This window comes from Felis catus, chromosome D2 (assembly GCF_018350175.1).
Source record: "Felis catus isolate Fca126 chromosome D2, F.catus_Fca126_mat1.0, whole genome shotgun sequence".
NCBI lineage: Eukaryota > Metazoa > Chordata > Mammalia > Carnivora > Felidae > Felis > Felis catus.
In genome coordinates this window covers 56,496,547-56,519,254 of record NC_058378.1, presented here as the reverse complement: position 1 = coordinate 56,519,254, position 22,708 = coordinate 56,496,547, and the positions used below count along the sequence as shown (strand labels likewise).

At 48.3% G+C, this 22,708-nt stretch overlaps 2 protein-coding genes across 8 annotated transcripts in view; one reads left to right on the top strand and one right to left on the bottom strand.

Moving 5' to 3' along the window:
* MMS19 (MMS19 homolog, cytosolic iron-sulfur assembly component) overlaps nucleotides 1–12,835 on the top strand; it is a 34,044-nt gene extending 21,209 nt beyond the window's left edge. For 3 of the 4 annotated variants that reach the window (XM_003994268.6, XM_011287495.4, XM_045040513.1), the window contains 23 exons: nucleotides 2,610–2,696; nucleotides 3,139–3,213; nucleotides 3,614–3,691; nucleotides 4,224–4,362; nucleotides 4,615–4,769; nucleotides 5,020–5,098; nucleotides 5,384–5,509; nucleotides 5,704–5,785; nucleotides 6,068–6,168; nucleotides 6,273–6,422; nucleotides 7,539–7,694; nucleotides 8,564–8,663; nucleotides 9,139–9,241; nucleotides 9,379–9,447; nucleotides 9,886–10,012; nucleotides 10,523–10,623; nucleotides 10,770–10,826; nucleotides 10,969–11,155; nucleotides 11,466–11,548; nucleotides 11,669–11,833; nucleotides 11,921–11,980; nucleotides 12,268–12,368; nucleotides 12,448–12,835. In XM_003994268.6, coding sequence (XP_003994317.1) covers nucleotides 2,610–2,696; nucleotides 3,139–3,213; nucleotides 3,614–3,691; nucleotides 4,224–4,362; nucleotides 4,615–4,769; nucleotides 5,020–5,098; nucleotides 5,384–5,509; nucleotides 5,704–5,785; nucleotides 6,068–6,168; nucleotides 6,273–6,422; nucleotides 7,539–7,694; nucleotides 8,564–8,663; nucleotides 9,139–9,241; nucleotides 9,379–9,447; nucleotides 9,886–10,012; nucleotides 10,523–10,623; nucleotides 10,770–10,826; nucleotides 10,969–11,155; nucleotides 11,466–11,548; nucleotides 11,669–11,833; nucleotides 11,921–11,980; nucleotides 12,268–12,368; nucleotides 12,448–12,475 — 2,409 coding nt within the window. In that variant the 3' untranslated portion in view covers nucleotides 12,476–12,835. The remainder of the gene's footprint in view (nucleotides 1–2,609; nucleotides 2,697–3,138; nucleotides 3,214–3,613; nucleotides 3,692–4,223; nucleotides 4,363–4,614; nucleotides 4,770–5,019; nucleotides 5,099–5,383; nucleotides 5,510–5,703; nucleotides 5,786–6,067; nucleotides 6,169–6,272; nucleotides 6,423–7,538; nucleotides 7,695–8,563; nucleotides 8,664–9,138; nucleotides 9,242–9,378; nucleotides 9,448–9,885; nucleotides 10,013–10,522; nucleotides 10,624–10,769; nucleotides 10,827–10,968; nucleotides 11,156–11,465; nucleotides 11,549–11,668; nucleotides 11,834–11,920; nucleotides 11,981–12,267; nucleotides 12,369–12,447) is intronic. The other variant, XM_019813637.3, reaches the window with a different exon arrangement.
* Nucleotides 12,836–13,062: 227 nt separating this feature from the next.
* On the bottom strand, nucleotides 13,063–22,696 carry ZDHHC16 (zinc finger DHHC-type palmitoyltransferase 16). 4 transcript variants are annotated; one of them, XM_003994265.5, is made up of 11 exons: nucleotides 22,504–22,695; nucleotides 18,352–18,599; nucleotides 17,979–18,173; nucleotides 17,741–17,829; nucleotides 17,329–17,357; nucleotides 16,623–16,756; nucleotides 16,441–16,488; nucleotides 15,500–15,585; nucleotides 14,734–14,857; nucleotides 14,462–14,532; nucleotides 13,063–13,653 (listed from the first exon to the last, which is right to left on the bottom strand). In XM_003994265.5, exons 2-11 carry the CDS (start codon nucleotides 18,592–18,594, stop codon nucleotides 13,539–13,541), a joined length of 1,134 nt encoding a protein of 377 aa, XP_003994314.1. In that variant the 5' UTR covers nucleotides 18,595–18,599; nucleotides 22,504–22,695; the 3' UTR covers nucleotides 13,063–13,538. The 4 variants fall into 4 exon arrangements, with proteins under 4 accessions (XP_003994314.1, XP_003994313.1, XP_019669199.1 ...); XM_003994264.5 differs by lacking the exon at nucleotides 16,441–16,488 and having other exon boundaries at nucleotides 22,504–22,696; XM_019813640.3 differs by lacking the exon at nucleotides 17,329–17,357 and having other exon boundaries at nucleotides 16,623–16,668; nucleotides 22,504–22,696.
* Nucleotides 22,697–22,708: the final 12 nt, after the last annotated feature.

Sequence of the window (22,708 nt, the reverse complement as noted above, 5' to 3'; positions counted from 1 at the left end):
CTTGATTTTCACTATGCATGTACACTCACTCTAGAAGCAGGGCTGGGCAAACTTTTTTTTTGTAAAGGACCAGATAGTGACTATTTTAGGCTTTCCAGACTATCATTTCTGTCACAACTGTTCAATGCTGCTGTTCTAACAAAAATGGCCGTAGACACTGGAGTGTGGTACAGAGTATAGCAATAAAACTTTATAGACATGGAAATTTAAATTTCATATAGTTTTCATATGTCACAAGATATTATTCTTTTGGGTTTTTTTTCCCCCCAACTATTTAAAAATGTAAAAACCAGGGGATTAAGAGTACACTTATCTTGATGAGCACTGAGTATTATATAGAATTGTTGTATCACTATATTGTACACTTGAAACTAATTTAACATTGTATGTTAACCACATTGGAATTAAAAGGAAAAAAATGTAAAAACCATTCTTTTTTTTTTTTTTTTTTTTAATTTTTTTTTTTTTAACATTTATTTACTTTTGAGACAGAGAGAGAGCATGAACAGGGGAGGGTCAGAGAAAGAGGGAGACACAGAATCTGAAACAGGCTCCAGGCTCCGAGCTGTCAGCACAGAGCCCGACACGGGGCTCGAATCCACAGACCGCGAGATCATGACCTGAGCCGAAGTCAGCCGCTTAACCAACTGAGCCACCCAGGCGCCCCTAAAAACCATTCTTAACTTGGCCATACATATAGTCTCAACTGGTTGCTTCCTACTCATTATGCAAAGTAGATATTAAATCTTCCTTTACCATCATCCTCAGGATTCCTTTATCCTTCCTCTTGGATCAGGTACCCTATTTTCCCAGGCCCACTACTGCACCTACATCTCCAAGATTAGGGACCTCTGTCTTACCCTTTCCAGAGAATTAAACGTCCAGATTCTGCTGAAGAAAGGGAGGAGCTAGGAAGCAATCTAGGTGGTTCTCTAACCCCACTCCCAATTCCGAAGGCACCTGGTACTGCCAGTTGCAAAGCTTTTTGAGTAGGTGTTTCCCAAGACTACTGAGGATTCAGACTGTTGTCTTGGCCCTGTTAAGTCATTTTCTTATCCTTCTTCTTTTTAGCTTCTGAAATTTTATTGCTAACATCTCTTAACCTATTTTCCTCAACCTTTAGCTTTATGTCTTGTTGTTTTAATTATTTTTAATTTTTAATTATTATTATTTTTAAATAATCTCTACACCCAGCATGGGGCTTGAACTTATGACCCTAAGATCCAAGAGTCACATGCTGTACCAACTGAGCCAGACAGATGCCTCTAGCTTTATGTCTTTTTTTTTTTTTTTTAACGTTTATTCATTTTAGACACAGAGAGAGACAGAACATGAATGGAGGAAGGTCAGAGAGAGAGGGAGACACAGAATCCAAATCAGGCTCCAGGCTCCGAGCTCTCAGCACAGAGCCCGACGCGGGGCTCGAACTCACGGACTGCAAGATCATGACCTGAGCCGAAGTCGGTCGCCCAACCGACTGAGCCACCCAGGCGCCCCTTGTTTTTGTTTTTTTTTTTTTTTAATGTTTATGTATTTATCTTAGAGCATGAGCGCACACACAAGCGCAGGAGAGGCAGAAAGAGAGGGAGATACAGAATCTGAAGCAGGCTCCAGTCTCTGAGCTGTCAGTGCAGAGCCTGACACGGGGCTCAAACCCACAAACTGCAAGATCATGACCTGAGCCAAAGTCGGATGCTTAACTGACTGAGCTACCCAGGCACCTATAGCTTTATGTCTTAAAATCCTTTTGCTGTATTTTTGGTGTTTGTTTCTAAAGAGGAAAAAGAAAATCTGATACACGTCTTCAGACTGGCTTTTTGACACAGAAACCATCAATGCTTTTTATGTTGAGAGAATTATACCTTTTTTATAAGAATGAGAAAATAGAAATGTCCATCAAAGGGGAATTATTTAAATAAATTGTGGCTCAACTACACAATGAAATAGTAACAGTCACAAAACCTAATGTTATGAAAGAATAATACCACAGAAAAGTGTACCTTATTAAGCAGGAAAAAAAAAGATCATAAATCCGGGGCCTCTGGGTGGCTCAGTCAGTTAAGCGACTGACTTTGGCTTAGGTCATGATCTCCTGGTTCGTGGGTTCGAGCCCCATGTTGGGCTCTGTGCTGACAGCTTAAAGCCTGGAACCTGCTTTGGATTCTGTGTCTTCCTCTCTCTCTACCCCTCCCCTGCTCATGCTCTGTCTCTCAAAAATAAATAAACATTAAAAAATTAAAACACATAAACCCTATCTTGAAAACAATTACAGTTTTAAAAGTATATATATCTTAAAGGGAAAACAATGTCTTCTAACATACAGTCATAGGATATATACAAAGAAGAAAGTAACATACCAGAAAGTTGAGGTGTTTGTCTCTCAAATTATGAGATGATAGATCAGATAGAACATAAATGCCCAACAGATAGAAATTCCCAAGGAGGAACATGTGAGAGTAAGCATGTCTTCCTGCTGGGGCCTTCTATCACACTATTCTGCCAGACTGGGTATAAATATCACCCTATTCTGTAGGGTTGCCAGGTTGAATCCTGTGTCCAAGGGTGGTCTGAAGAGTTGTGCAAACCCATGGCCCTTTTCCCTTTTCCAGCCACCTAATGATCCCCACGGTATCCAGAGAGAAGACCTCATCCTGAGTCTTCGAGCTGTGCTGGCTTCTACACCGCGATTTGCTGAGGTGGGTCTAGCCAAGGTTAGGTATGTAGCCTCATCCCAAAGAAGGCTCTGAAGAAAGAATAGTAAGAGTATGGGAAAAAGAAAGATCCAGTATACGTTTTAGGGTATGGCATCCCGCAAATGTCTTAAGGCTTGTGTGGCAAGTATCTTCAGACCTTCAGAGTAGAAAACTTTACCATATCTTTGTTTAAAATAATAATCCAGTCGCTATATGGTGCTCTCTTTTGAAATCTTGTAGTGTTGCCAGCTAGCCCACTTTTCAGGTTAATTGGGAGTCTGGCCACAGATTGGCAGGAAGGTTGGTTTACAGTCACAACTGATTCAACTGTAATTCTCTGATGTAGGTCCTACCCTGGGGACTGGTGGCAGTAAAGACATAGTTGGCCTTGGCACTGCTACAACATTACCCATCTCAGACTTCACTTCTTCCTTCTCTCCCACAGTTCCTGCTGCCCCTGCTGATTGAGAAAGTAGATTCTGAGATTCTGAGTGCCAAGCTGGATTCTCTGCAGACTCTGGTGAGTGGTTTCTTTCTTTCCAGGGTCCAGCTGTCTAGACAATTCAGGGGTGCTAACGAATATAGCAGAGAGCCAGGGAACATAATCCAGTGGCCTTCATGAGAGGGATAACCAGAATCTGGGCTTATATGTTGGCCTAAAGCAATCCCTCGCACCAGCTACCTAACTGTCTGGTCCCATAGTAACTGAGTGGCAGCTGAGGAAAGGCTGAACTCTATGCTTGTTTTCCGTCAGTCGGGATGAACTTCCATTTTTCTGTGACCTGGATACGACTTTTGTGAAATCCTGCTGGTTCTATTGCTGAGAGCCATGCTCCTTCAGGTGCCATTCTACTGAGGTGCCTGCATGTCCTCGGAAGTCTGATTGTGTAGATGGCTGATGCCTGCGCTTTCCTTGGCAGAATGCTTGCTGTGCTGTGTACGGACAGAAGGAACTGAAAGACTTCCTCCCCAGCCTTTGGGCTTCTATCCGCAGAGAGGTGAGTGTTTATTAGATAAACTCACTACTGTTAACTCCCAGTTGCCGGACATGACGGGAAATAACACAGCCTGTCCTTTTCCCTGTTGTTGGCCTGGTTATTCAGCAAGCCAGTAAGCGGGCATACTTCTGGTTGAATGACAAGGGAAAGGGTCAGCTGTTTGATGATGGCACATGATCACCTTTGCATAGTGCCCACTTCCTGTCCTTCCATGGTAAGGAGCACAGGTCGTGGTGCATCTGGCACCATACTGAATAAGAGGGGAGAAGAAGAGACTCGGGAAAGGGGATCCCAACAGCCCCTGCTCAAAGTTGGTATCCTGTTTCTCAAAAAGTATGTGTATCAATTCTAGTGGGACCAAGGACTTGGTGAGAATACACCCATTGAGAAGAAACTCACTTGAAGGGTTAATTTCTATGGCTGTACCCTAAAGGTTCTCAAACCCCACTCCCCAAAGGAAATAGGCAGTGGGTGGGTGGGCTCTCACCTAGTGCAGGCTCACCTCAGTAGCCATGGGATCCCTCCCTGACAGGTGTTCCAGACGGCAAGTGAGCGGGTGGAGGCGGATGGCCTGGCAGCCCTCCACTCCCTGACTGCGTGTTTGTCTCGCTCTGTGCTGAGGGCTGATGCCGAGGACCTCCTTGACTCCTTCCTTAGCAACATTCTACAGGGTAATGGGACCATGGCATCCAGAAGAGGGGTTGAGTACAATAGAAAGGAGTTTCTTAAGGCCAGTGACCTTTCATGAGTAGCCCCCCATGTTCAATGACTTGGGTGCTGGAGCTGTACTTTGATTTGAAAACAATTTGAGTGGTAACTGCTAGCAAACTGTCCCAAGTCTCAGTCTCCAGCTCCTGTAGACTGCAGGGGAATCGGGCAGCATTCAGCCTACTCCCCAGGTCTGTGATGTGCTGCCTCTCTAGACTGCAGGCACCATCTGTGTGAACCGGACATGAAACTGGTGTGGCCTAGTGCCAAACTGTTGCAGGCAGCTGCAGGTGCATCTGCTCGGGCCTGTGACCATATCACCAGCAACGTACTGCCTTTACTGCTGGAACAGTTCCACAAGCACAGTCAGGTAAGGAAATGGAATCTTTTGAGGAAATGGTGGGACCCTTGCTAGGATCCTTTTCACAGAGAGAGAGCTAAGCATTGAGCTTTTCCCACATAATGCATCTTGGGCTTTTCTCCCGTCAGCTTCTTCTGGTTCCCTTGTTCACTCTTTCGGACACTCTTACATAAAAGGATAATTTTCCTCACTTCCAGAGGAGCAGGACTGAAATCCTTTAAAATATTCTTTGACCGCAGTACCCCTTAAAACATTACAGAGCAACCAGCGGCGGACAATCCTTGAAATGATCCTCGGTTTCTTGAAGCTACACCAGAAATGGAGCTATGAAGACAAGGGTGAGGTCACCTTCCAGGTGTGGTGTCCTGGGGGCTGCTGAGCACTGTATTCCTATCAAGGATGGCAGGCAAGGAATGCTACAGAGAGGTACTCTAGAACAACAGCATTCCTGTTGTTCTGAGGTTGTAACACCAGAGCACACTTACCAGATGAGGCCTGTTTATTTTTTCCTAGACTACTTCCTGGACACCCAATGGATTAAGCTCTTTGAATCTTGCCCCAAGTTGTCTTTGCATCACTGCTGAGTCAGGGCTTCTCTCTAACCTGGACTCCGTCTGTCCTAGATGAAAGGCCGCTGAATGGCTTTAAGGACCAGCTGTGCTCACTGGTGTTCATGGCTCTGACAGATCCCAGCGCCCAGCTTCAGCTTGTTGGCATCCGTACACTCACAGTCTTGGGTGCCCAGCCAGGTACACTTAGGAGAAAGAGAAAAGAAAGGGTATTGGTTCCTTCCTTGCTATTTTCTGTCTTAAGAGAAGAACAGTCCTAATTCCCTGGTTCTCACTGTAAGTCTGGATGCTTTGGGATTTCTAATACGACTTTTGGAAGGGTTGTGGTGGCTACAGAGGAAGAAAGATGAGGTTTGTGTTTCCTTTTAACACAGATCTTCTCTCTTCTGGGGACTTGGAGCTGGCAGTGGGTCACCTGTACAGACTGAGCTTCCTGGAGGAGGACTCCCAGAGTTGGTGAGAATTGAAAGCAGCAAGCTGTCGCAGGGCTCTCTGCTTCTGACCCTTGGCTCTCCCTAAGGGAGTGGGCCTGTGCTTGGTAGAGCCAGAGATTTCAGGCTTCTCTTTTTCGGGGGGCATTACGAAGCCCTGTCCAACTTAGTGGTGTAGATACTTGAGTCCTGCTCTTCAGCAAGGCAAGCTTGGCAGCCCACGCCCCTGAATCTGCCCGATGGCTGGCCTAGGCAAGAGAACAGTGGGCCAGGGCTTAGCTATTGCTCATCTGCCTTGTGTCCCCAGCAGGGTGGCAGCACTGGAAGCATCAGGAGCCCTGGCCACTCTCTACCCTGTAGCCTTCAGCAGCCACCTAGTGCCCAAGCTTGCTGAGGAGCTGGGTAGAGGTATGTGTCTCTAATCTTCGGTGGCTCGCCCCTTCCCAGGGATGTTTGGGGGCCTTCATGCATGCCATCACACAGTGAAATCCTGTCTCCTGGGTTGCTTGCAGGGGAGTTAGATTTGGCTAGAGGGGATGAGCCTGCCAAATGCTCCCGGCATCTGCGCTGTCTACAAGCCTTATCAGCTATATCAACACATCCCAGTATTGTCAAGGAGACCCTGCCTCTGCTGCTACAGCATCTCTGCCAGATGAATAAAGGTAACTACCAGGAATAGTCATCAAGGAGCTAGGCTGAATGGGGAACCGTAGGCACATTCAGAGTTGATGTCTCTAAGGCAGTGGTTCCATTTGGTGACTATACATCGGTAGAATCACATGGGAACCTTTAAAAAATGTTGCTGCATGGGACTCGAACAACTGTAACTGAGTGCCCAAGTGAATTTGATACGAAATCAGAATGAAAAAGCACCACTCTAGGGCCATGGTTACTGAAAATGTCCATCAACCAGCAGCTTGGGCATTGTCTGGGAACTCATTTGAAGTGCAGAATTTCAGGTCCTACTGATTAGAATCTGCTTTAAACAAGATTTCCAGGTAACTCCTACACACCACTGTTTCAAGGCATAAGTGACAACAGTCACTGCTACTGTGAGCCTGTGCATGCCCCACCAAGGGCTCTCACTATAACTTCCTCAGCTCCCAGCTCTGCAGTGCCCAGCCCTGCAGAAGATCCAATGGATATTCCAGCACCTGATACATCTCAGAGTGTGGCTGGAGTTTGACTCCTGACTTTGCACTTACTATAACCCTGGAAAACCACTGGTGGTTTTATTTAGCCTCTACATCCTCCTCTATAAAATAGGGGAAATGATACTTCTAGGGTTGTTGTGAAAACTGAGAAAATACGTATGAGTGCTTCTGTTGCAGAGCTGACACAGCCAGTTCTGCTCCAAAATCTGAGTAGGTAAAAAGAAACAGCCAAAAGAATGACATTTCTTGGCTCTTTATCAACCACTCTTGGACTCTTTAGTCACTCATCTTTGATTATTTTTCCCATATTCTGTATCTGAAAGATCTGGAAGTGCTTTTAAGAAAACTTTACAGATGGGGCGCCTGGGTGGCGCAGTTGGTTAAGCGTCCGACTTCAGCCAGGTCACGATCTCGCGGTCCGGGAGTTCGAGCCCCGTGTCGGGCTCTGGGCTGATGGCTCAGAGCCTGGAGCCTGTTTCCGATTCTGTGTCCCCCTCTCTCTCTGCCCCTCCCCCGTTCATGCTCTGTCTCTCTCTGTCCCAAAAATAAATAAACGTTGAAAAAAAAAGAATTTAAAAAAAAAAAAAAAGAAAACTTTACAGAGAATACTTTGTTACTACACAGGGTATATGGTTGCAGGAACCAGTGAAGTTATTGCTGTCTGTCAGAGCCTCCAGCAGGTGGCAGAAAAATGCCAGCAGGACCTTGAGAGCTGCTGGTATTTCCATCAGACAGCTGTACCTTGCCTGCTCGCCCTGGCTGTGCAGGCTTCCATGCCAGGTAACTTTCTCCACCCTGCACCTTCTCTGTCCCTCCTCTGGGCTTCAGCCTTCCGCTACTGGTGAGCAGCACTGCCACTTGGAGGCTACCACTGACATTACATTTTGTCCCAGCAGAGGCTTGTTTTGAATCCTTTGTCTCCAAAGTGAAATTTCACTTCAAGCAAAGGATGTCAACCTGACCAGTGGCAAGAATCAAAATCTACTCGTGTTAGCGAAACTCAGCAGGATGCACACCTTTTTTTCTCAATAATTGCTATGTAATTAGGTAGCATTGGGCTCTGGAATCAAGCTGACCTGGTTGGGTTTCATCTTCAACTCCACCACTTGTTAAGTGAAGATATTTAGCCTTTGTAAGCCTGTTTCCTCGCTTAAAAGGGGGAAGAAATAGCGTAAAATCTGTATCACGGGGTAGTTAGTAAGGATTAAAAAAAAACATGTGGTGCTTGGCAACAGAGTACATAGTATGTATGTATGGCAGCTCCACGTATGTAGCTGTTATAATAATAATGACCCCTGACAATACATCGGTGTTATCTTTAAATTTTGGAAAAAACTAAAATAACTATTTCTGAAGTTCAGAAGATCATAACAACTAGATTTATTTTCCACGTTGCCCAGTCTGAGGACTGCACAAAGTTCTCAAGAGCTCTCCGTAGCCCATGTTAACCATTCCTGTTTCTAGTGCCGTGCTCATGCTCAGGGCCACAGCAGTGCTGGGAGACAGGTTTAAAACTGATGCCATTGTAACTAGAATCATGATGATGACAGGATCTGATCATCTGAACCACAGTCGTGGCCTGGTGATTGTGTGTGTGTGTGTGTGTGTGTGTGTGTGTGTGTGTGTGTGTGTGTGTGTTTATTTTTCAGAGAAGGAGCACTCAGTTCTGAGGAAAGTACTGTTGGAGGATGAGGTCTTGGCTGCCATGGTGTCTGTCATTGGCACTGCCACCACCCACTTGAGCCCTGAGTGAGTATAATCATTGATGTGGCTTGACCATAGGCAGGATAGCAGTCTTAGAAGAAGCAGCAGATAGCTGCCTTCTGAGCTATCTTTTACCCAGAATCAAATGTGGAGGGAGTTGTTTTGCTGGCAAAGTAAGAGGAAGTGGCTTTTTAGCACCATGGATTAGGGGGTAGGGGAGGCACGGGCTAATGGTTCTTAGCTACAGATGTGCAGAAGAATCACCTGTGGACTGTTTTTGAAATATATGTTGCATTCTCTCACCAGATTGTAAGCTTCAGAACAGGGATTTAATCGGATTCACTGCTAAATCATCAGGGCCTAAAATGGGAATGGTTCTTGGCACATAATATATGCTGAATTAGCATTTGTTGGATGCATGAATGATCATGTTCGGGCCCATTGACTCAGTGACTCTAATGTGAACCCAGGGTACTTCAGAACCCTGGCTTCTTGGTGATACCTAGTCCTCTACCCCCAGCTTAGCTGCCCAGAGTGTTGCCCACATTGTGCCCCTTTTCTTGGATGGCAACGTCTCCTTTCTGCCTGAAAACAGCTTCCCTTGCAGATTCCAGCCATTCCAGGTGAGGGTCTGATGGACCAGAATGGGGAGAATCTTGGGACTTTCCTTCAAATTTTTAGGGCTAATCTGGGATAGGTTTGGGGCAGAAAAGCCTCTTGCTAGCAGGACAGGCTTGCTAGGGTTTTTCTCCCTTTACAGGATGGCTGCTCAGGGCAGAGGCGGCTGGTTGCATTGCTTATGGCCTTTGTCTGCTCCTTGCCTCGAAATGTGAGTACATTTGGGGAGTACCGTAGTTTAACCCTGATGAGGGGAGGTAGATCCCAAGTGACTTCTGGGCAGAAATTTGTCATAGGCTAAGCTGATCTTCTGTTTTACTCACTGGAGAGTTTAGCTCTCATCCATCTTGACCCCTGCTGCCACTTTTTCTTCTTCTTTTTTTTTCTCCTTAAGTTTATTTATTTATTTTGAGAGAGAGAGAGGCAGAGAGAGTTTGGAACTCCACATTGTCAGGCTCCACATTGTCAGCAGAGAGCCCAGCGCGGGGCTCGATCCCACGAACCGTGAGATCATGACCTGAGCCGAAATCAAGAGTCGGACGCTTAACCGACTGAGCCACCCAAGCGCATCCCCGCTGCCACTTTCTACTGCGTTTCTCTCGGAGTTCAAGTGTTCTCTGCGTGCGTTACATGGTCAGGTTTTATGTAGGTGGAAATCCCTCAACTGAACCAACTCATGCGGGAGCTTGTAGAGCTGAGCTGCTGCCCCAGCTGCCCCTCCTCCTCCACTGCTGCCGCCAAGTGCTTTGCAGGACTCCTCAACAAGCTCCCTGCAGGTACTGAAATAAGGCTGGGGCGGGGAGGGGAGGGGGTAGGGGGTACGTAGGGAGCCTCCTGGAATTAATTACTGATGAAATCTTGGAAGCTCAGTCCTCCTGCCCTTTAAAAAAGGAGCTGCTAATAATATAATAGGGCCTCCTAGGGGACAGCCCTTGGGACAAGAGTCAAGACCAGAGCTGGGCAAAGCATTACAGGACATAAAAAGATAAGAAGGTTCAAGCAGAGTGCTCTGTCTAGGTCTGTCACCCTACTCCCTACAGGGAGCTCTTAGAGATCATTTTTTACTAGAAGCAGACCGCTCTTTCCGAATACCAGCACCCCTGCGTTATGAGATACTAGCCTCTCATGCTAGCATCCTAGAGCTGAGTGGGCAGAGTCACAGCCAGAATGATACTGTTCCTTTCTGATGGCCTCTCAGGGAGCTCTGTATTTAAATGATTTACATCATTTGTTGGTAAAGAAGAAATATGTAGCCTCTGCATCAGTGTTTCCTCTCTTATTTTTAGGGCAACAGCTAGATGAATTCCTGCAGCTGGCAGTGGACAAAGTGGAGGCTGGCCTGAGCCCTGGTCCCTATCGTAGTCAGGCCTTCACACTGCTTCTCTGGGTAAGGTCCCAGAATGGATTCTAGTAGACAGTTCTGTCTGGTTAAATAAAAGTCTCTCCATTTGACCTTGAACCCTAAACATGCTTCTTGAGGTTTTGGGGTTTGAATGTCATGCATGCCCCTGTCAGACTGTTCTCTGATTACAGGTAACAAAGGCCTTAGTGCTTAGATATCATCCTCTCAGCTCATGCCTTACAGACCGGGTAAGTCTTTTCTGGAGCCAGGAGAGCCAAAGACCTAAATAGTAACTTCCCTGTTGATCCTTTTCCTCCCAGAAACCACTGCCATCCTCCTCATGGGTATTGAAGATTCATTCTTCTCTCCTGATGCACCTCTTTTCTCCAGCTCATGGGCCTCCTGGGTGATCCAGAACTAGGCCCAGCAGCAGCTGATGGCTTCTCTCTGCTCATGTCTGACTGCACTGACGTGTTGACCCGTGCTGGCCATGCTGAAGTGCGTATCATGTTCCGCCAGCGGTTCTTCACAGATAACGTGCCTGCTTTGGTCCAGGGTTTCCATGCTGCTTCCCAAGGTGAGAAGGGTCTAAAAGGCCCTAAATATATACACCTTTTGTTTACTCAGGTCACATTCCCTAAAATAATTTAAGACGTGAGTGCTTCTTTAGAGCTACAGTGTGATCTGTACCTAAAAGGCTAAACTTCCAGAATCTTGTCCCACTTTTTTCCTTTGATAAATCTTGCTTTTTCTTAGCTTGAGGTTTTTGTTTGTTTGTTTGAACCTCTTTCTCGGCTAATGTCCCAGCTTCATCAGAGATTGGAGTTGAATGTTCAAACTGTATGTCTGAGACCAGTTTCTTCCTAAGCTTTTCCATGTTTTTACAGATGTGAAGCCAAATTACCTGAAGGGCCTGTCTCACGTACTTAATAGGCTGCCTAAGCCTGTACTCCTACCAGAGTTGCCCACGGTGAGCCAGAGCCTCAAATGGGGACTAAGTCACTGCCCCCAGCTGGTGCTAGAAACAGGGGGACAGGGAGGTGGAGGAGAAGCAGGCTTACCACATACTGCCTTTCTTCTGGCCCCTTAGCTGCTCTCCTTGCTGCTGGAGGCCCTGTCTTGCTCCGACTGTGTAGTTCAGCTCTCCACCCTCAGCTGCCTTCAGCCTCTTCTACTGGAAGCACCCCAGGTCATGAGTCTTCACGTTGACACCCTTGTCACCAAGTTTCTGAACCTCAGCTCTAGTCCCTCCATGGTGCGTTGAGCCCCAGCAACTCTTTGGCACCTACGTCTCTCCTTCACGGGTCTCCCCTCACCCCTGCCCCTTACGGTTGTGTTCCAGGCTGTCCGGATTGCCGCATTGCAGTGCATGCATGCTCTCACTCGCCTGCCCACCCCTGTGGTGAGTACCTAAGATGGCTCTTTCTGGCCTGGACACTTCTGAAAAGAGCCAGACAAGCACCTTTTTTGCCTTAGTCAAATGGGACTGACCACCCTGCTGTGTGATTGAGGTGCAAACTGCGAGGTACACACAGACATGGATGTACCTATAGTAGAACGGCCATCCTGCCACATAGCACACTCTGGAATCACTAAAGGAGAATAGGAAGAACGATGGTTGTTGAGTCAGAAAAGCAGCCCTTTCAGTTGCCTTGGCTGAACAAGGCTGTGGTTCTTCTAACTCCACAGCTGCTGCCGTATAAACCACAGGTGATCCGAGCCTTAGCCAAGCCCCTAGATGACAAGAAGAGACTGGTGCGCAAGGAGGCAGTGTCAGCCAGGGGAGAATGGTGAGTTTCGAAGTCACGGATGAGATGGGATTGAAATGAGCCTCATCACTGATGCCGCCAACCTTCTTTTTGCCTACAGGTTTCTGCTGGGGAGCCCTGGCAGCTGAGCCCTCGGTCCTGGCCTACGCTGTTCTGACAGACAATCTAACCTGAAATTACTAACTATCGAGCCATGTTGTCCAAGGCAGGGAGACCACTGGCCTCTGATTGCCTCTCCTCAGGCCTCTGTTGCATGGCTGTATAGGAAACATAGGAATCCTGACTTCTAATGGATTTGTGAAGTTAACTGAGTGTGAGACTACTTGTGTTTGAGGAAAGATCTTGGTCTTAGGGCTCTTCCATTTATTTGTCAGAAAAAGGGAGATATGCTGCTGAGGGGTGAATGAATGCACATGAATGTGGCCCTGAGGACCAGGGATGATTGGATGTGTGTGTACCTGCTGGAGAATAAAGATTTCTTTTGGTAATGGGGCTGTCAGATATTTCCTCCTCCCCATTCATGCCTCAGTGGCACATAACCAGAGCACCAGTGCATAAGCTATAGGAACACTAATGACAGAGACTGGCCAAGAATTTTCAGGGTATCCACCCCTCCAAGTAGAGCATAGGAAGCATGACCAGAACACCCACTCACTAGGTCTTGACCCTGACTTTTCCCTTCCTCGCCCTAAAGTAAAGGCAATGAAAAGCTGTATATCTTTAAAAATCAAATACCTTTATTTTTCACCTTCAGCAGCATGTGAGAAGTGGCAGTGACCTCAGCAGTAGGCCTGGTGTCTTTGCCCTGTTGAGGAGCCAGGATCTCCGCTCTACCATTCAGGTGTTTTCTCAGACAGTACATGGAAGAGATGGTGGCCAACCCCAGTGCTGGAACCTGGAGGAGGTCGGGGTCAGCACCCGGCAAGGTTGCTAGCTGCCTAATCTCCAGTCTGGGGCTGGAACTTCAGTTTGCCTGAGCTGAGTAAAGGGACATCAGTCCTAGGATTTCTCCACATCGTGCCTGGTTCCTGCAGTGGCCAGCAGATTGGTCCTTGGGTTGTCCCTGCGTGGTACTCTAAGGCAGGCCCACTGATTCTTTTTGCCCAAGGATTCCAAGAAGCTGTCCTTGGAGGCCCTTGAGACAATGCAGGAAGCAGAGTGGCACACAGGTTGTGACAGACACAATCCAGCTCACACTGCCATCACAGAGGCTGAGTGAGCAGTCACCCAGGGAGGGGGGTCCCAGGTCATTCCATTCCCATGGGGCAGGTGACTGGAAGGCAACAGCACCCGAGTAAGCCAGTGCCTACAAGAGAAGATAGAATGTCCCTGAGTTCCAAGAGTTCTTGGTCTTCCTTCCTGATCCTCATTCCTCAGCAAGGAGTCAAGGTATCCTGAAGCAACTTTGGCATTAACCCCAACAATAACAAAAGTTCTAGTATGTCCAATGTGCCCTTCGGTGCTTTTAGAGGTTTCAAAATAAACCTCTAAGGGATCACTGCAAGGAATGACAAGCAGGAATGTAATAAGGACAGGAAATGGGGGAAGGCAGGTACCTCTGGTCACCTAGTTATTACTGCCTTGGAGTTGCAATCTGAAAAGTGATTTACCCTGATCTCTTGGGCTAAGGGAGCTAACTTCATTTTTTTGGTCTTAGGACCTCTGTTAAAAATAGACTGCTGCAGTCCCACACGTTGTTGGTTTGAACTCCAGACACTACCATACCAATGCGAGGAGATGGGTGGTCACCATATCCTACCTAGAGGTCCCTTACTGACCACTCACTGCTTTCTCAGGATTCTGTTGTGTCATCTGTAAGCCTCATGCGCGTATACCGCAGTTTTGGCCCCTAGCCCCTTTGGTTCAAAAGAACAATGATCTCTACTCCCAGAGTCTGGATTTGTATTGTCCTGTAGGATAGCCACTAGCCACACGTGCCTATTTAAACTAGTAAAAATAAAATGTCAATTTACGGGTGCATTAGCCACATTTCAGGTGTTCAGCAACCATATGTGGCTGGTGGCTAACGTCTTACACAGCACAGGAAGAGAACATTTTTTCTCTAACCATAGAGAGTTCTGTTGGACAGCACTAGTCTAGATGTTCTACTTTACCTTCCTGTGTCCACACCCAGGAATACCTTCCAGTTGTCCAAGCAGCCGTAGTTGTAATGATTCCTGAAAACCTAGAGCCAAGAGAAATACAGGTTTCTACAAACCCCTTTTATTTACTCCCCCTCCTAATTTTCAAGCCTAAATTGGCTAGCTAAAGCTCAGCCAGGTGAGTTCTGACCTTTTATGATGCCTGCCCTTGTTGGCCCTAGACTGCGACCTCTGTTTTCAGGACAGCGGGATCAGTTACCCTCCACCCCAAGCCCCCTACTCACTCTGCCCTTGGCCTGCAGCCGACGTCTCTCCTTCTTGTTGATGTGCCTTTCGATACTAGTCTCCCCTCGACTGATGAGAACAGCATGCCATACAGTTAGGGCACCCAAGGCAAGTGCTACAGAACTAAGAAAAGAGGGGCCAAGGTTGGTGGGGAGGTTACAAGTAGGTATGAAATTGAACTGAGCTATAACGATCAGCTAGAGACCTCTCTGCTGAAGTCCCAGCCTACATCCTAGGTGAGTTCTTACTTCACTACATCTATAGAAAGCATCAATGAAAATGCGTCAACATGAGCTAAGAATAAATTAGGTGGAAAGAAAGGTGGGGAAATTAAGTCTGTGTTACTAATAACAATGTACCATACTTCTTAAAATACCTGTGCTTAGGAAACTGCAGCGGGTAGTGAAAACAGCCAGGTTAGAACGGGCAGCATGCAATTCAGATCACAGTTCTCCCGTTCCCAACTGTGTATCACACAGCAACTCACTTCACCTCTCCTCTTCAGTTTTCCTCACCTGGAAAATGCAGTGCCCTACCTGGAAGCAGTTTAACTTACCTTGGCACATAACACTCCATGCTAGCATCCTTAGTGTTCCCTGCCCCAAAAGGCTGAAGAAAATGAAGCACTGACTCTTTGCCAAGCTAAGTTACACTAAGAACAGCAGCAGATGACACAGGCATGGGACCCTGCCTACACGTGGGCACTGGAAAAGGTTTTTCTGAAGCTGTCCCCCATTTAAACCATCAAAAAAGAGTGTTAAATACCTGCACAGGAACCAGAGGTAGACAAGACTCTTGTGAGTCACCCTTTCTCGGAAGGAGAAGGTGGGTGGTGGGGTCTGGTGATACGTCTAGGAAAAGAGAAGAGCAAGGTGGCTCATTTGCTGTTGATCTCCAGCACAGCCCCCAGCACCTGCAGGCAGGGAAGTGACCCAAACCCAGGATGAGAAAATAGGGAGTTAAGCCACAGAGGAGTCAGGGCAGCAGCCAGATGGGTGGGCCAAGCCCGGAGGCATCACCATGTGGACAAACACTGGGCAGAGCGGGTCTGGACAGGATGGCAAAGCATAGGAGGAGCTGACCCTGGGCCTTCAGGTTTGACAACACAAATGGGGCTCCAGGGGAAGCCGCTCTGCTCCCCAGCTAGAACTCCCTCAGTGTGTGGCTGCGATCCTCAAGAGGAGGCTGGGCCCAGGCCCAGAATGCGAGAACAAGCAAGGAAAACTGAGTTCCACTAAGGACTAAAAGGACAGCAGAGGTTAAGTGGTATAATCGTGAGCCCAAGACGTCTCCAAATAAGGGGTCCTCACAGGCCTGGGAGAAGGCCTGGCATGGATGCCGAAAGACCAGGAGCAAAGAGTGATCAGACTGGCCCAGCCTGGTCCCTGTCCCCTGGAACCCCATTACACAGACTAACACAGACTCCTTGCTGCTCAGGCCGTCTCCAAGGCAGAGTCCCCGCTCAGCCCAAAGAAGGTGATGATGGGATAGAGAGCCCAAAACTATCACAAGCCAGGGACTTCCAGCTTGTCCCCAGGCCACTTAGTCCGCCCATGGCCCACAGCCTCCCAGAATACCCCTGGATCCAGTCTCAAGAGGCCCCTCAGCCAGCCTCTACAACTCCACTAGCAGGTGGGCCCCCGCTGCCTCAGCAACTCTACCCCCTGGCCTGAGCAGCAGGAGGCAGTGGCGTGGGGACGGCCCACCTGGTTGGCAACCGCCTGTAGTTTGTTCTTGTCGAGCTGTTTCATTTTCTAAGGGGATGGAAAACAGTGCTGGTTATACACTCAGGCCTCTAGGGTAGGGGTGCTACCAGCCCCACTCCTTAGGGACAGATTCCACACCCCAAAATTCTACTGAGCTGCCCTGCTCCTAGCTATGGGCTCACCTCGATGGCAGCATAAGCTTCCCGGAAAAGGTCCCAACTTCCGTAGCTGCAGTAGACACAGCCCAGAGTCATGAAAAAGCAGAAAGAGAAGAAGTACCGATGGTTATAGTGGCCTACACAGTTGTTTAGCCAGGCTGGTGGGGGAAGGATTAAGGACAAGATCAAACACACAGCTTCAGGTCTCTCTGGTTCATTCTTGCTTCATGATGGCATCATCCAAGCACAGGGCCTCCAGTCACCAAGAACTATTTCCCGAAGGCAGGAAAATATGGGACTATTTCCAGATGTTAAAGCTCTTCAGAGCCCTCACAAGGCCCACCGGGAAATCATGAAAACTGAAATCCTTAAGCAAAACGAATCTGCCAATACTTCAACCTAGCTGGTGTCAACCAGCCATCTGTCTGGGACAGAAGGGGACCGTTGGTTCTATCTGGCATGCCCAGTGGACAACCTGAAGCCCAAACATCTCTTTCCATCCCACAAACGTTAACGTGGTTAGAATAGATGCCTCATTCCAAGATCGTCCCATAGAACCTGTAAGCCTCCTGCTTCCCTCGGAGATGGCCAGCCCCACCACTCCTCTCCTAACTTTTCATGAGCCCAGTGTTCTTTGAGGGATGCTAGAAGCCGTGGTTGTGGCCCTTCGCCCAGTGCAGGTGGCTGGAGCTAAAGGAGGCCTCATGCAGAAGAGATAATAAAAGGATACGGCAGTGATGATCCATCTTCAGCACACACCTGTGAGGGAGGGACACAGGCTCTGTTACGGTGGCCAAGGTTCTCGAGATGTCAGTGCCAATCCTTTCCTACAAGGACCAGCATCCTGCTGAGGTGGAAAGGGCACAGACTTTGAAGACAGCCAGGCCTTGCTTCAAACCCTGTTTCACTAGCTACGTGAACTAGTAGCTTGGACAAGGTTAACTCATCTCTCTGTTTCCACAAGCGATGACAATACCTAACTCACAGGACCGTTCTGAGGACCAGGCGTCATGACATGAGGGTGCACTGCCTGGTGAGAAGACTTCATAAACATCTTCTCGGACTCCAGGCCTACATTTTGCCCTAGGGCTTCAGCAAAAGGGTCAAAGCTGGGGTTCACAGCAAGCAAAGCCAAGACCCACCTATTGCAGATGCTGCAGTGGTGTGTTCGGGCTGGCTTGGGGTAAATACACTTCTTACAGATGGAGACCGTTGCGATATCATTCCTACCCTGTGCAAAGGGAGAAAAGCATCGTGACAACCGTGGCAGCGAAGCTGGGTACCTTAAAAGATACCAAGGCCCTCTCGCTCCCCCACGCCTAGGACTGGCTCTCGCAGCCTGCAGCTCTCTCCTTCCAGTATGCTCCTGTGGGGACCCACCTGGGGTGGGTATCCAGGTGGAGTGGTGATGGCCTGGTAGTAATGGAAGACGATGAGGATCAGATTCCAGTGGCTGTAGAAGAAGTGCCAGCAGAGCCGTGGCACTGAGTATGTTCGGAGGATGAGAGGCAGGACACACAGGTAGGCGATGGCCACAATGGAGCTGGTCAGCACAATCACCAACACCACGAACACCTGCCAGCACCAGTGAGGTCAGGTAGGCAGTGAGAGTTTGCCAACACCAAGAGTAGACTCAGGAATTTCCCCGGGGTAGGGGGCTGGTATGGGTCCCAAACCCAGTGTGGGTCCATCAGACACGTGTCCTTCTGCTACCCCAACACGTCCCTTTTCCTGCTCCCTGGGCATCACTCACCACCCCACACCAACGGATCACGTTGTCCACCAGCCAGTAGATAGGCTCAAAGGCAGCATCGACAGCGGTGTCACTGCCACCAAAGGAGTTGTAGAGCAGGGAGCGCAGGCAGACCTTGCCATAGCGCCAGCGCTGTACCAGGCCCCGGAGCAGAGGTGGGCAGCGGCGCCTGTAGCCCAGGAGCAGAAGCAGGCGCAGGCAGAGGCGGGCGGGGCCCAGCAGCAGGCTCCGCTGGCCCCGCATGGCTCCTAGGAGAGCATACCATTGTGAGAAGCCACTCTGGTCCTGTCCCTCCCTACCCCACCAGGGAGGAGGCCCAGAGCACCAGCTTAAAGGCAAAGACCTAAGGCCCAGCTGGGCCAGTCACCAGCTGTGAGACATAGGAAGTCACTCCACTTCTCAAGGGAATGGGTGGTGCCAATGCCCCAACCAGATTACATGGGGTAGGGTCTGGAGGTTCTGAGCGTGCAGAAGTCCTACTTACATTACACCACTGGGCGCACAGTAAATCCAAAATGATGCACTCCTAGAGTAAGGGGCCACCCACAGTAAAAGGCTGAGGGAAAGGCAGGCAGCTCCAAGCCAAAGCAGGGTTTTTTGGAGTTCTCTTTGTAGACAGACCATTGGGTGGAGCACAGCTGACATGCACAAAGCTGCCACCACCACGCCTCTGTGGGCACGGCCACCACAGCAGAGGATTCTCAGGGTATCCCGCCTGCTCTAGACCAATGACCCACCTCCTAACAATTGCTCTTCACCAAGGAATGGCCAATGGGGGAGTGAGTACATCATATGTTGATCCTACATCTAGATCTTCCCTGGTGCTGAGTCTTAGCAAAAGATATTCCTCTTTCTTACTTCCTCTGAGCTGATGTTACAGGCCACCAGACCCAACCTGGTAGCATGAGAGTCCCTGTCTTCTGTCAGGATACCTCAGCTACCCTCTGCATGACATAAGATGCTCTGTCTCCAATTCCAGTCCCAGCCCCACCCCAAGGATACAAAAGCCAAGAAAACTTCAGTTTTTACGGCAGAATAACACCACAGGCAGGAAACACTGGCAGTGGGAGGGGGGCCTTCCTGCTGTGGCTCATGGAGACCAGAGAGCCTATCCTCTCAGTGAGGAGTCTCCTTGGCCCAATTCTACTTCGATACTCACAAGTCTTCTCTGCAGCTGCTGCCCTTGGCCCCAAGCTACCCAACCAGCCTTCCGAGCTCTGCAAGTGCCTTCTTCTCCTCTATGTGATTTCTACCTCACCCAATAGCCATGGGAGGTCAGCTGCCCAGGTAATGTCCAGAACTAAAGTCATGGATTCCGCTGATGACAGTCTCATCAATTCTGCAGATTAAAGCCCTTACCAGAAACGAAATTATCTGATTTCCCCCTAGGGCTACTGTGTCCTCAGCAACTCCACTGACTTATTTAAAAGGCAGCTCAAAACCCAACAGAAACTGGAGGAGGCTGCTCCACTGTAGGGATGGTTTCCGTTCAGTAACTGGAGCAAGGTACTCTCCTTGCACACTGGCTTATCACAAGAGGCCTTTCAAAGAAAACACTTTGTAACCTCCTTCTACAAGTTCTGTAAATGACCTAAGGCAAAGAGGAATCCAGCAGACAAGGCTAACAGAGAAAGAGAGACGATGATTCAGTAAGGACCTACTCTCTGCATCAGGATAAAGAAACTGGCCATTCCCATCACCTCCTAGGAGCTAAGAGAATTAAGGAGCAGTGTAGAAAGGGAGTAAGTAAAAACTCAACCTTCCTACTTCCTGAGTTGGAGTCCTGTTTCTTAGAACCATGATATGACCTGAAGCATGAATTTTCTTTTTCTTTTTGAGTTTAATTTATTTATTTTGAGGAGGGAGGAGCAGAGAGAGGGAGAGACAGAATCCCCAAGCAGGCTCCACACAGTCAGCAAAGAGACTGACATGGGGCTCAAACTCACGAACCATGAGCTTATGACCTGAGCTGAAATCAAGAGTTGGATGCTTAGTGGGGCGCCTGGGTGACTCAGTCGGTTAAGCGTCCAACTTCAATTCAGGTCATGATCTCACGGCCCGTGAGTTCAAGCCCTGCATTGGGCTCTGTGCCGACAGCTGAGCCTGGAGCCTGCTTCAGATTCTGTGTCTCCCTCTCTCTGCCCCTTCCCTGCTCACGCTCTGTGTCTCTCTCACTCTCAAAAATGAATAAATGTTAATAAAAACTTTTTAAAAAGAAGAGTTGGACACTTAGCCAACTGAGCCACCAAGGCACCCCTTGAAGCATGATTTTCCAGAATAGTGTACAGCCAGAGTCAAATGTAAGAGTGAGCCAAAAATTTTACCTCACAACAAATCCAAGTGACGTAGACTGTCCACGCCATTGTTCATTCCCTTATGGTGGCTAATGGAAAGTTTCCTATTTGCTAAAATACTCTTTATAGCAATAACTTGCAAATAAGATGCATTCCTCACCTTTAATAAACATGAATTATATTGCCATCTCTCCTGTCTCCAAAAACAAGAAACATTCCTTTTCAGATTCTCCACCTCCCATATTGTTCTCAACCACCTCTGGACTTCCTGACTGTATAGGAAATGCCTGCCTTAAGGACTAGACTTACCAACTCTCATCTATCCCATAACATCATTACTTAGGGTTCAATTCTGCCCTTAAGTAGTTCTGTGACCTTGGGCAAATCACCCAACCCTGCTAGAACTCAATTTCCTTGTGTTTCCATTCAGTGACAGGGTAGAGTTAAATGCTAAGGTCCTGTCCAGCTCTAATCCTTTAAGATTCTATATATACACTGGGTTAAGGTATAAATGAAATAGTTACAAATGCTTAGCACAATACCTGGCTCACAGAAATACTCAGTAAGTACTTATTGAATGAACGGAGGATGCAGAAATGGTGAGGTTGATCAGATGTCTATCTGTGCTTACAAATAGCAGCAAGTGCACTCCTGCCAATGTGGTAACACTAAATAAGTATCTGCTACCGTCATTCTTCATGATCAGTAAAAAGCAATAGAAACCATTAGAATCACAGCACTTAAGAGCTTAAAGGGATTTTATAAAACAAATCCAACCAGAAATGAACCCAAACATGTGAACTGAAAGTTTGTAGAGCTACAGACCAGATGTGAGTGAAGAGTCTGAAGCCAACCGCCTGCCGCTCATTTTAGCTAGTGGGGTTTAGGGGGTATGGAGATGCCAGGGAAGAGATATGTGGCCCATGGGGCCACACTTGAACATACAGAGTTCCTCATTTCTCAGGAAATTGAACCACAGCAGAATTCAAAAAATTGTGATGTTGTGTGTGTTGTGGCAAGAGCGTGAACATGGGAGAAAACAGAGCAAAGCAGAGCTTCACCTCCACCCCAAGCACAAGGCCTTAGCACTCTGATCCCTCGGTAGTAACCACAGACCATAGTGACTTCTGGCACCAGATTAGAGGGGATTGAAGGCCATAGCACTCCCCTCTTTCCAAGGCTCTAAGTCACCATCTGTTTTCCAAGGGGAAACTGGATTGGTGGGGGCTGGAGGGTTTGCACAGGTTAGGTTCCAAAGCAACCAAAAGGCAAGGGAAACTGAAATGAAAGTCATAGCAAATCTCAAGTGGACAAAGATGCTGCTCTCAGGATGTTTGCTGTCTTAAGCAATAGTTGTCAATCATCAGTAAGAGTAGCATTCTACTCATGTGCAGACTTTCGTTCCGAACTAACATATGCTTGAAAAAGTTAAGGATGGGCCCACATGACCTGAGCTCCGTTTGCGAGGATCCGACTGCAAGATCTGAAGCTGCAGTCACAAAAAGTCTTTATTTCTGAACGAGGGAGGCGTGGTCAAAGTGCGAAAGACTGGAAGTAAAAAAACCTTGGGTTCCGGTTTGGGCTCTACCTTGAACTATCTACGAGGATCCTGAACAAGTTAAATCCTATCTCTGGATCTGAGTTTCCAAATCTGTGAAATGGGCAAGTTGGGTTGGCCTCCTTCCATGCTCCACGCTTTACAGCTGCCCGGAGGGTGCACTCCGCCAGGCAGGGCACGGCAGTGCTGGGCGGAGCAAGGAGAGAACAGGAACCCGGACTAGCAAAAAGGCCCCGAACAGGGCCCGACCCTAGAAAAAAGGGCAAGACTGGGGAGCAAAGTCCGCGGCTCCGCTCTTACCTGCCGCCTGCCGACTCCCCAGTCAGCCAAATGGAACCCTGCAGCCTCCGCCGCCGTTCCCTGTCACCCCCTCCAGCTCCGCAACCCGGCCGGGCCCGACTCAGCCCAACCAACCATCCTCTGCCAACCCCAGCACCAGCCAGCAGCCTGGGACCCGCCGCCAGCCCATCCTGGACCACAGGCGCAAGCGCAAGCGCAGGCGTGC

What these genes read in the sequence shown, in the direction of transcription:
- ZDHHC16 (XM_003994265.5), bottom strand. Translation starts at nt 18,594, where the DNA reads ATGCGGGGCCAGCGGAGCCTGCTGCTGGGCCCCGCCCGCCTCTGCCTG. An exon ending in CACTGCAGCATCTGCAATAG is followed by an intron (nt 17,358 to 17,740) that starts GTGGGTCTTGGC and finishes CCTCCCTCACAG; the next exon opens with GTGTGTGCTGAAGATGGATC. An exon ending in GGCTGCAGGCCAAGGGCAGA is followed by an intron (nt 14,533 to 14,733) that starts GTGAGTAGGGGG and finishes TCTTGGCTCTAG; the next exon opens with GTTTTCAGGAATCATTACAA.